Below are 12,424 nucleotides of genomic sequence, written 5' to 3'. Positions count from 1 at the left end.
TCCTCTCTGCTCGCTCAGAGCACACGCTCCCCACTCCCTGAAACGCCAGTGACGAGATGTCATCAGTTTCTATAAGGACAGAAACCTCACCCACGACTCTGCACACCCCTCTCAGAGCAATTTAAAAATGGCAAAGTACATGCAATCTGGGGAAAAAAACACAGCTCAGTCTTCTGGGTTGGCAGAGGGCACCCTGAAAGCCCAGGGCAGGATAGTAAATAGGGATGTTATTCTTTGTCTGCCTTATAGGCTGCAGCAGACTTCCAAAGCTTGGGAGTTTCATGTATGCAAGTAAAAAAAATGCAGACGTTTCTTGGTCAAGTTAATCACCAAAACACTGAATGTACAGATGGGAGGAAGTCTCCATTAATTGATGCTTTTAGGTGACAAGTCCAGCTTGATTTAGATCAAATGGAAGTTCTGGACCTGCTACGAACCTCTGTGAGGCTCTCTCTATGTCCAATTAAAAGTCACATTAGAGGTCACAATAATGTCTTCTATTCATGATTAGTAACCTATTTCCAGACACTTAGATGTTACAAGACCGAACAATGACATTGGTTAAATTTCCAAAGAGTAATTTGGGATTTACCTGTTGAGGTCAATATGAATCACATTGCAAATTCCGACAAGGGTGCTAGAAAGCAGGTTTCCAGAAGTGAAAAATCCGACGTCATGCCTTGACAGCAAAAAAAAAAAAATATCTTAAAAAAATGCAGTCCACTTTGTGCTTCACCATCAGGAACTGTTAGTCATCACCGATGCGGTTGTCAAAGAGACCAAACGCCGTTGCTTCAAAGCTGTTCTTTACACAAGGTGAAGAAAAGGCCACCAAGTCTCTGCTTCCCCCAGAGCGTCACTGGCACCGGATCTCCCAAATCTGAAGGGATGAGAAATGGGGAATTTTCAAAACAGAAAGAAAGAATCACACCATTATGGTAGCCTGGAAATCTAGGGGATCCTCCAAGCTATATCTAAAATAGATAGTGCAGAAATTACACAAGGTTCCTTTGTTCGAAAGCAATGACGGAGACCAAGAAGGCAAAAAAAAAAAAAAAAGTAAAAAACTGCCCACATAAAGGCTTGCCAAGAGAAGAAAAGCTACACACATAGGCAGCCCCTTTAATAAGAAGCATGAGATGCCACCCTGCGCCAGAGGACGGGACCTCTGAGGACCACTGAGCCCAAGCCTTGTCTGTGCAGGGTCAGCCAGTGCAGGTCACCCAGGACCACGTCCAGGACAAACCCTTCCACGTGCCGCACTGAGGGGTGGGGGGGGAAAGCATTTGCCTAAATGCCTCTGGTTAACAGCAGAAACGCAATTCTGCTGTCCTGACGAGTATTTCTTGTGAATGTGCAGTTCCTTGGTCTGTGGGAGGTGGGGTAAAAGTGTTTGAATGGCTTTTGAGTAACACACTTTCCTTCTTGAAATGATCTTCTTGGCAACTATGAAAGCTGTTTCCTAAAGGTTTAGAAATACACCCACGTCCCTCGGACACTCTTTAGGAAAAGGTGCTTTATTCATTCATGCAACCACTTTGTAGTACTGCAGAGTCAATGCATTTCCACAGCAGTAAGCAAGAGTGAGTCAGAGCGAAACTGCACCGTCAAGATCTCTGACACGGCAAAGGAAATACAGGTAAACACAGCAGAGTCTCATCCGTGCGCAGGGCAGAGTTTCCTTTGTGGAATGGACACATCTGGCTTACGCTCGTAGCAAAAAAAAAAAAAAAAAAAAAACCAAAAAAAAAACAAAGTTCCAAAACAAGGAGGAGGGAATTGCACAAGACAGAACCGCTTTGCGCACTCTGGGTGTCAAACTGAAATGACTTCACGGAGACCCACAGATTGCTCAAAATAAAAGAAGGTTGGAAAGGAGCGCTCAGCTCCCGGGCAGGGAGGGAGGAGGGCTCCCGGCACCAGCGGAGGAGATTCCCGTGGGCCCAAAGATCCTTTGCTTTGCATTCCACAAAAACCCCAGCACCTAAACCCACAGCTGAGTCTGAGAGTGACCCCTCCGCTGCAGGGGGCCCGGTTTGCAGAGGAGTGCCTGGGGCTGCATCCTCCACCCAAGGGTTTAGCTCCAGGCTTTGCTCCTGGGCCAGGCTGCCCGCAGACCCGCTCCAGGGCACTGGCTCCTGCCAGCATCGCCCCCACTGCCCTGGCCACATCAGTTTTGATGCCCTGATGAAACTTAAGCAGCCGCCCAGATGTTGGCAGCGAAGCTTTATCAACCCATGGCAGATTCGAGTTAATCCGAAATAAGCTAAAAATCTCCCAGGGTGGAAGCCAAGAGAGAATCAGAGAGAGGTGGGATCCTACCAGTGGAAACGGGTTGAGTTTAATACTACCTGGTTTTGTTTGAGCCATCTGCTGCTGCTTGCTCTTCTCCTTTCCCATAGGTTCTGCTGGCAGTCAAGGGGAGAAACCACACGGCTGCGTTAGAGCAGGGGTAGGAAAATGGGTCACGAAATACATGACATGCTGTGATTCAGATAAACCAGCGTGCCTGCAGTGATTCACCAGGAGCGGGCTTCCTCATCTCCTCTGGAAGAGGCAACATCAACAACAAAAAGAAAACAAATCAAAACACAAAATCCCACACCGTATCTGCCTCAGACCCTTCAATTACTAATGTTTCATCCCCTTCACTCTTACTCATACACACGTACACCAAACATTCCTCTCTTTTGCTCCTAAAAGTAAAATTTTTTAAAAAAATCTAAATATACAGTAACAAACAATACTTTTTCTAGCTGCTTTTTTTTTTTTTTTTTTTTTTTTGCAACAAGTCCCTTCACAGAGGCTTGCAAATTCAACTTAAAAGAAGTTCGGTGTGGTGAAGCAAATGATAATGGAAGTGATTTGTCCAAAGCGATGTGTTGGAGGCAGGCTGGGAAGAATGCGCTATATTAAAATCATATGGGAGCCTTCAAAGAAGACTTTCTGGTTTCAGGAAAGCTAAATTCGTCTCCACTTTCTCTTCTTTGGATAACAGATTTTCAAATTCATCAGTGAAATCTTTATCAAAAGGAAGCAGGGAGCTGGGTACTAATGTATATATAGAAAAAGGACATGAAAGAGGGGAAAGCGGAAAACGAGAGACGTCAGAGGAATTATCTTCAGCTCTGAAATGGTAATTTTATCAGAGCGGGGACAATAAGGCTCAGTTAACCTAGTACACCCAGTTCATAGAATCATCACTGCACTGCTTGGATGGCGCTCGTGTGCATTCCTAGAAAATTAAAAAGCCAGAAACATGAATATCCACAACCTGCTGATACACTTTACCACCACGCATCGATGTTAAAGACTGCAGCTCCCGTGGCACAAACCCTGCTCCCACCCAGCTGCCGTGGGTGAGCAGCCAGGCAGCCCTGCACAAGCCTGAGCGGCGACATCCCAGCCAGGCTGGGCTCCAAAACCACATCCCAGCACATCCCAGCACATCCCAGGGCTAATCCCAGCAGCAGGCACAACGGCGGCTGAGGACTGGGAGCGCAGTCCTTGAGCTTGCTGAAGGCAGTGAAAATTCACATCGACTTCAACAGGCATGTGCATTAACTGAAAACAAAAAAATTAAAATTAAGATTGAAGATTATTAGATGCATTTACAGTAGAGCATTAGAATGTCAAAGGAGGAGACAGTGTATTGGTACAGCTTGATTAAAAGTAATGCTGCTGAATTATGCATGGTGCTGGAGATATCCTAAGTGCAGGTTTGGTACAGAGCTATGACAATAGAAAACCTTTTTTTTTTTTTTTTTCCCCTAACAATAGGGCATTCGTCTAAAAATAAAAAGTAACTGTGAGAATGCAAAAGTAACCTCACGCAGCACCTTTTCTTCTTCACATTATGTCTGAAGCTTTCCTCTTCAGCCACATCTAAATTTACAAGAAGCAAGAATGAGAAAAAAAAAAAAAAAATGCAGAGTCTAAGCACAAAAGATTTTGATGGGGTGTGAGGAGAGGAGGGGGGTCAAGAGAACAGGAAACCCAAGTTGACGGGAAACTCAAGTGACATTTGGTTTTAATGAATGACTTAAAACCCCAATATTGCTCGCCAGGAAATGGGGAGAGGAAATTGAGCGATGTTTTGAGAGTATAAATTAGGGGCTCCATCAAGGTGAAGGCTACAGATCTGCTTTTTTACCCTCCTGTGAAATTCAGCCCGGGAGTGGACGGAGAGGCAGGCAGCTCGCTCCCCGCAGCATGCAGCGCCGCTCAGCCCTGCTCCTGCTGCTCCTGGCCGCCGGCACCCTGCCCGACAGGTGCTCGCCCGCCGAGCCCGGCTGCCTCCACTTCTCCGAGCTCCTGCCTGCGAAGCTCAGAGAGCTGAGGATCAAGTTTGAGGAAATTAAGGATTATTTTGTAAGTATAACCCTGCTGGTTTCTTCTCCTTCTCGTTTTGCTTTTTCTGCAGCGTTCGGTGATTTGGATGAGGAGGAAGACAGCTTCCTCCCAGCAGAAATTATTTGGTCGTGTATTGTGTTACAGGCTGATGGGGGTGTGAAAGAGAAGTTCAGTTTCATTGCTCACCGAGAGACGACGTGCAAGAGGTTTCTTCCTAGTTTTAGCTATTATGAACTCAAGAGATTTCATAATGAATCTTTGTGAACCTTACTAGCCAGAGTTCCCCCGAAACGCTGCAAACCAAATTATTCGCTGAATTAATAGGAAGGAAATAGTTCCTTCTTCAGAGCAACGATGTCCAGCCTCGCTAAAGTTAATGCTAGATGAAAAGGGAAATCTTTTGCTACAGAGTTTTTCTTTGAAAGAACCACAAAAGCCTGTGCATGGTATTTTATGATTGGAGAAACACTCCAGTAACTAGCACTTGCTTTGGTGCCTGTAACAGGTCACCGCTTTGCATCGCAGCTAACGGGAGCCTCAGGGTTGCTGAGAAAGCAGCACAAGATTCACTCAGAGCATTTATCCTTGCATCAGTACTGGTAGAGATGGCTGGTCACATCTTCATTACTGTTTTAGTTAATGTCAGTGTGTTTTAGTAATAAAACAAGACAATTCTCCAGATGAAATCTCAGGCTGATGCCACAGCTTGTATTTACTATCAGATGAACACGGTCAAGACTTTAAATTTCAAGCCTGCTGTAAATCTCCCAGTTGATGTTGGGCAGGAATATTTTTAAACTCTCGGGAAAGCCTCGACACACCTTTGTGCCACGGGGTGATGCTTTGGGTGGTGCCAACCCACCCCACTGCAGCTCTTGGTCTTCCAGAGCTGACGGTGCAGAGGCACAAACACCCTCTGCAGATCCCATTGACTGGAGACCTGCAGAGATAACAAAACCGGGGGCACTAAACCCTCCTGCCCTGGCGACCCTGCGGGCGGGGGGGGATTGGGGCAGCTGCCTCGCTTCTCGCTGCCATCGCCTTGGCCCCTCTCTGAAGAGCGGGCGGCTCGCATCAGCGCTCGTGCACCAACACCCGCGGCAGCTGGCGGCGGCGGGAGGAGTTTCACACCAGTGAAATCACTGGCGCTGAAGTTTGTGATTCATTATCTTGCTGTCCCGACCTAACGGCAGCTGCACGGCAAGGTGATGGAACAAAGAGCTGGTGGCTCCCGCGCTGGTGTTACAGTGCCGTGCACACACGGGTGCTGGGTGCTCTTCGCCCTCGCTTCAGGGAGACCACAAATGCAAACAAGCAAAGCAATCGGTTTGGTAAGGCAAAGGGAAAAAAACAGTGTTCGCTGCCTGTCTGAGCAAAGCTCATGTTTCCATTGCATCCTTCCACAGCAATCAAAAGATGATGAACTCAGCATCCAGCTGCTCAGCTCCGAACTGCTGGATGAGTTTAAGGTAAGAATCGTAATTCTCTTCGAAGTCCCTTGCCCTTCCTCATCCTTCAGCCGGTGTTTTGTAAGAAAGGAAGCAGAGCGAACACTGGGGCGTTCCCTAATACCAGACAGGGACAGCTCTCCAGCCAAGCGGCAACACGTGTGTCTGCGGTGGGGCTGACGCTGGGCTCCCCCCACGTCGCAGCCGCAGCGAGCGGCGCCAACCCACCGCGAGCGCCCTGACCACCGCCGCGACTGTCATTTCAAAAAGCGCTCGTGTACGTCGGTGCTGGTGGCCAGCCCCAACACCGTTACCTCCTCTCGCCCAGGGAAGCTTCGGCTGCCAGTCGGTGTCGGAGATGATGCGGTTCTACACCGAGGAGGTCCTGCCCAGCGCCATGAGGACCAGCACCCACCACCAGCAGAGCATGGGCGAACTGGGCAACCTGCTGCTGAGCCTGAAGGCGACCATGAGGCGCTGTGTGAGTGGGGCTCAGCATCTCGGGGAGATGAAATCAGTGCTCTGGAAAGGCAGAGTCAGTTCCAGAGCAGCAGCAGGGTGGGGAGCGGGTGCTGGGGGTCCGCAGGAGCGGGGGGTGCAGGCAGACCCCATGAGGATGGGGTTTCTCCAGGCATTTGTCAGTTAAATATCGGCGATTCAGAGGCTCTGTTCAGGAGCCCCACTTATCTGCAGCCACCCAAGGGAGTCTGGTGAAGAGATAAGGGGAGGGAGGGTGGAGGGGCTGTCCCTTACCTGGGTGCCGGAGCAGCGCGGCTCTGCCACGATGCCACCCAAAGACGCTCCTGGTGCGGCCCTGAGCCCATCACCTGACGGGACAAATCCTGCCCCGGGCAGAGCACGGCGGGGCTGCCCTCACCCGGGGCTGGCAGCAAGGGGCACGGGGCCAGGAGAGGGCTGGGGGTGAGGAGGTCTCAGCAGAGGCTCCTTCCATCAGTGCACGGGGCAAAGCAGCCCCAGGTGTTGCCCCAGAGAGCCCCATGACTGGAGGGGGGGAAGGTGGAAACCGTCGGGGCGGCAGTGACGAGGGGCAGGAGGAGGGGAGAGCTGCTGCCGCACGCCCCGGGAAGGAAACCCCTGTGGTTGAACCGTTGGTCTTGTCCCTCTGCAGCACAGATTCTTCACGTGCGAGAAGAGAAGCAAAACCATAAAGCACATCAAGGAGACGTTCGATAAGGTAAGGACAAGGACGCCACCCGTGGGGCTGCGCTGGGGTCGGGAGGAACCCACCGTCCCAGGCGAGGTGGTAGATTTTAGTGCCAGCTTCAACCTAGGATAGGGAACAGAATCCAAAGAAATGTTTAATTATATAAATACCTGAGAGAAATCCAGAGAGCGATGCTCAAAGGAGCAGCCGGGAGGTTCCCCTGAGGGATTGGGCAGAGAAGCTGGAGGTATCGGTGGGAGGAGAATATGTCTAGTGATTGCACATCACGTACATCGACACGTTCAGGCTTAAAGGGACTTGGCTTTCACCCGCAGATGAACGAGAACGGAATCTACAAGGCCATGGGAGAGTTTGACATTTTCATCAACTACATCGAGGAGTACCTGCTGATGAAAAGAAAGAAGTGAAAACACCGATGGGTCTGCGCCTTTCGCACAAAATCCTACTGGTTTTTTTTCAGAAATCACTTTAGGCTGCAAAAACACATGAGAGATTAAGTTATCTTAGGGTTCAAGTCAAGAATTACAGGTCAATAACTTCCAGTTTAGTATTGTATTTAAAAGTTATTTTAACAACTGAATTCAATATTTATTACTTCCAATACCTCAGTGTCTATGTTTACAATATGTTTTGAAGAAAAGCGCCATGAGCTTGTAAAATACTATTTATTTTTCAATATTTTAATACTGTTTATGATAGTGCTAGTTTATTCATAGCTTCAAAACACCCAAAGCAGTGTTCTTCTGGGGAGCAGATCATGAGCAGAGTTGATCTTGAGTGCAGTGTCACCGAGCACAGTCACCCGATCAGGAGCAATTCCAGCTCTGAGTTCAGCAAAGTTTAGTTTTAAGCAAAATAGCACTCTCCTCATGCTCTACCCCCTCTATTTATTTATGCGATCAAATGGATTTATGCATAATCATGTCACCGACTCTAGTTCTGCAGCTGGAACTAGACTTTGAAATATTCAGATTTATTCCATGGCTTTGCACTGAGCAAAATAACCATAAATGTAACCAAGGGCCTTTTTTTTTTTTTCCCTTATATGACAAGCAATGTGGAGGTGACCTGCAGTCCCATGAACAACATGCGATCACGCCACAGCAATAGATTGGTTAACCCCACCTCTACACTTCAGTCTATATATTAGTCCAGATTAAAGGAAAAAAAAAAATAGTAGTTGAAAGGAAATGTTTGGTTCTAATAGAACTTGAGATAAATGTTGCTAATGACAAACTTCCAGAGCTGCTGGGTCAGCCACTCTGCACTTTCAAAAGTTCATCTTACTATTTTCCAGTCTTTGATTGGGTTTTACTTGCTGTTTTGTTGGTTTGGGGTGGTTTTTTTTTTTCTTTTAGAAGTTAGAAGGTATTTAATTAACCACCATTTTAAGGTGGCTCGGGTAATTTGCATTCAAATTCATAAAGCTGCATGCAGCACTGACAATATTTGGGTTTGTGCTATTTCCAACCCCGCGCAGGAGGAGCCTCGGAGCCCCCCCGTGAGCGGCTGATTTTCGGACTCCCCTTCCTCCCCCCCCCAGCCTCCTGTGTGCTCCCCCCCCGAGTGCGACAGGACGCTGAGCCGGAGGAAAACGCCACAACCCAAAGGCATTTGCTTCTAATATTTAGAAGTATTAGGGCGCCAGTACGACGAAACACTGTCAGTTTGTTGTTTGCTTTGTAAGTTACCACTGACGAGAGGCTATTTATAGTGGATTTATTCTGGTTTTACGTTTCTGGTGACGGAAGGGCATTCCTGCTGGCAGCCTGCCCACGTGGGAACTGGTTATCCCAGGGCAAGGGCAGCCCCAAAGCAGGAATGCTGCTCCGGGGGGGTCTCCCCTTCTGCTGGAAGCAGTGGGGTGGCATCAGCTCAAGGGCAGCGTGGGAGACACACGCTGGAAAACTTAAATTAACCTTCTTACCAGGACACCTTGAGCCAACTCTGTACTTGTTTTTCCACCAAACGCCTTGACTTCAGTGCTGTAGGAGAAGCAAGGACGGCCCCGGGGCCGCGGCGAGAGCCAAGAGCATCAGCAGCTCCATTCCTGGGGGGGGTGGTGCTGGTGGGGGGCACCGTGCCTTGGCCACACTTTCCGTCACTGAGTGAACTTTCGCGTGTTTATCTGTATGAAAAGAAATCTTTTATTTTTGCTAATAAAGACCTCCTAATGAATAAAGCCTCTGTTCTGTTCTTGCAAGTTGTTAACAAGGCTGTGAATCAGCACTGGTGCGTAGATGCTGTGCCCAGTGTCACCGGGCTGGGGAAGAGCCCAGCGGGCAGGGGTCCAGGCGAGGAGGACCACCAAGGATGCATTGCATGCATTAATGACCGGGCAAGTGAGAAGACCTTGAGATCCTCACATTTAAATGCCAATTTTTGACAAAATTTGCCGGAACAAAATACCTGCCGGTGATTTCTTCCAGTATAGAAACACTGGTCCTGGGGTACTCCATAGGTCACTGCAGCCTCTTCAGCCTCTGACTGCAGCAAGTTTTTCAGCCATTGTCCTTTCCAGCACAGCATTTACCGTTAAATAACGGGTTACGTGCCTGAATGTCATGGGTAATCACCAGGGCTTTAACATCCCTGCGCCTCCTTCCCCCTGATTCACAGGGGATCACACTGCTGCCTCCGTTATCTACCGAGATGTTTTTAACTTCACATTTGTTCTCAGTCAGGATGAGGCCTTGATTCTAGATCAGATAGTAGATACTAGATAAAAACCAGACTAATGCAAATTATCAACAGAACTTCTTGCTTTTCCTCAGGCTGGGGATTATGTATCTGTGCACTTGGATCCCTACGCACAGCAGCTGAATCCCGAACAAAACCAAGCAGATGCACGTGGGAATTTACAGCTCTGTTACTAATAAACCCAGAATTCAACCAGTGTAACCACTTCCAAACTCCAGCTCACACCGACAGCCCGGGGCGGCTGTTGGCAGGTACCTGTCTGGCCACGTTCCTGTTTCACTTTCAAGCCTCTTTCATTTTCACCTCTCAGCCCTTTACTTGGCAAGTCCAGCAGACTCCAGGTGTTTCTTGGCAGCTGGGATTTCTTTCCTCGCTGCATTAGAAATAATTTTTTTCATTTAATATGACAGTTTCTAAGTCTGTTTCAGCCCAAACTTCAGGCTGGTGATGGGCAGTGGAATTGCTGAATTTGCCACGAGAGATTATTTGTGTTCTCAGTAAAACCTTCACTTAGGAGCACTGTTTGAAGCTGCAACCCAGACACATCTGGTCCACATGCTCCCCTGACCCCACTGCACCCATTTTAATCCCTTTTATCTAAATTTTCTTCCACAGGGAGGCAGGAAAAAGCTGTCAGAGCCCATGAGGAAGGAGGCCAAGGACCCTCACGAGCAAAACTGGTGCCTGGGCTCTGCCCTGCATGGAGAAAGGGGCAGCGTCAGCTCAGCTGTGGTGAGTTTCTCAGTAAAGCTCAGTCACCCTGGTTAAAGTAACCACAGGAAGGAAGCAGATGGGATGCCTCTTGCTGTACAAAGAATGAAGGTTTCCAGTTACCTGAAGCTGCAGGAGATATTTGACACAGCAGAAAATGGAGGCAGAGCAAGTCAGCAATCTGGACAGGACAGCTGCCTGCTTGCAGGGGCATCATTGCAGGAGAGGAGGTGGCAGGATGGAGTGATGCAGCTCTGCTCCTCCAAAACCAGGCTGGGAAGCTGCGGGGATGTGGAAAGGTGCTGCTGGGCTCCTAGCCAGGGGCGGGGGTTCACTTGAGGGAGAGAGAGAAACAAGACCCTGGGGACATTTCGTGCTAGATCGCCATGCAAGCCACATGGAAAGAAATCCGTGCCGTTTGTCACCAAAACACAGGGACGTTTGCATCATGACGCAGAGCTGGTGGGCAACAGCACGCAAACACTCCTCTGACTAAACATATGTATCATCTCCAAGAAGTTTTAGGAAGGGTGTTCTGGAAATCCCAGCAGAAGCCGTCTGCGCAACCAAAGGCAGCATCGACCATGGACAAATGACCTTTCCAGCGAGGAGCAACCACCATGATTCATTTCTGGCCGTGTCCTCAAGCAGCCTTTTCCCACTGCTAGACCAGCCCTGTCCGGGGCGCCCTGCTTAAAAAAAAAAAAAAGGAAAAAAAAAAACACCAAAAGGCAGGTTTCAGAGCTGAGACACCCAAGGTACCGTTACAAGTCATCCATGAGACTCGCAACACTGACCTCAAACCAGAATCACAGCACCAGCATCACCGGCCTCCCTGCTCGCAGCATCTCGCCAGGCTGCGCCCTGACCCCTTCGGGTCCCAAAGTCAGCTAACGCCTGCCAAAACCATCAGTGTTTTGGGGGAAAAAAAAAAAACAAAAAAACCTAATTTTTTACTATGGCAGCGTGAGCTCTGTGCGTGACATCGAAGCTGACTGAAGCGGGTGAGCTGAGCTGAGCAGAGCCTGAGCGCTGTGCCGGATCCCACCGGGGCTGGGCAAGCCACAGGATGAGCCCCCAGGCACAGCATCCCCTCTGCAAAACAAAACGGGGCAGTGCTCCCCTGCACAGCAATCCTGTGTGCAACCTTCTGCTGCTCCTGCAACCCCGAAAGCTGCTGCGGCGGGGAGGCTGCACGGCCCGGTGCGGCGCGTTATCCCCCACCGCTCCGTGCTGATGTAGTTCCTGCCAATCTCAGTGTCAGTCTGGGTGTTACAGTAACAGCACAAGCCTGTCACATAGATCAGAGGTGGTGGGTGGTGGTTTTCTGGTTTTTTGATCCCACAGAAGCAAATGGTTTCCTTCCTGAGAGCTCACCCCACTGCCTGATCAGCAGCGCCGGTACCTGGGAGCCTGAGTCACCCCCCGGCCCAGGCTGAGCTGCTCCCCAGCCCAAACGCCGCGTCTCGACCAGGCGCTGCCAGTGCCACAAAGATTTCCGCCTGGCGTGGGCTGCATGTGGCTAAGCCACTGTTTGGGTTAAAAACTAAAAGTAATAAAGTGTTTAAATATTAGACCCTAGAGGAAAAGAATTGGAGATTTGGTCTAAATACAGAGGAGGAGGAGGTTTGTCAGACCTTCAGTTCCCGAGGGGTGGTTGTGCTGCTCTTGAAGAGCAGATCATCGCTGTCAGGCCAAAAACAAACCCACCGGGAGCAGCGTGAACAATCCAGCCCATCGTGATGCAGCCAACGCTACATAAAAATCCCATTTCTGCCTCCCCGCACGCCCCAGCAGCCAGTGCCACGGGTGTTCAGACAGTAACACCAAGAACCACCACCCGATTTTCATTTTCCTCTCTAGAAAGTCCAGTTGGTGCTCACGCAGCAGAAGCTCCGTCTGTGGTTGAAGCAGCACGTTTCCAACAGCCGAGATGGACCCCGAGTGGGCTCCGTGGCACAGGACCCACAGACAGAGACAACCCACCGCGGCCGGCGAAGTCCAGGCTTGCCTAACCGCGGGTTTT

General features: G+C 49.4%; 1 protein-coding gene across 1 annotated transcript; it reads left to right on the top strand.

Moving 5' to 3' along the window:
* The first annotated feature begins 4,212 nt into the window (after positions 1 to 4,212).
* Positions 4,213 to 9,099, top strand: IL10 (interleukin 10). Its single transcript, XM_074925623.1, has 5 exons — positions 4,213 to 4,371; positions 5,760 to 5,822; positions 6,130 to 6,282; positions 6,931 to 6,996; positions 8,971 to 9,099. The coding sequence occupies exons 1-5, from the start codon at positions 4,213 to 4,215 to the stop codon at positions 9,097 to 9,099; spliced, it is 570 nt and encodes a 189-aa protein (XP_074781724.1).
* Positions 9,100 to 12,424: the final 3,325 nt, after the last annotated feature.

This window comes from Athene noctua, chromosome 23 (assembly GCF_965140245.1).
Source record: "Athene noctua chromosome 23, bAthNoc1.hap1.1, whole genome shotgun sequence".
NCBI lineage: Eukaryota > Metazoa > Chordata > Aves > Strigiformes > Strigidae > Athene > Athene noctua.
This window is presented reverse-complemented; position numbering and strand designations above follow the sequence as displayed.

What these genes read in the sequence shown, in the direction of transcription:
- IL10 (XM_074925623.1), top strand. Translation starts at nt 4,213, where the DNA reads ATGCAGCGCCGCTCAGCCCTGCTCCTGCTGCTCCTGGCCGCCGGCACC. An exon ending in AGGAAATTAAGGATTATTTT is followed by an intron (nt 4,372 to 5,759) that starts GTAAGTATAACC and finishes ATCCTTCCACAG; the next exon opens with CAATCAAAAGATGATGAACT. An exon ending in AACTGCTGGATGAGTTTAAG is followed by an intron (nt 5,823 to 6,129) that starts GTAAGAATCGTA and finishes CCTCTCGCCCAG; the next exon opens with GGAAGCTTCGGCTGCCAGTC.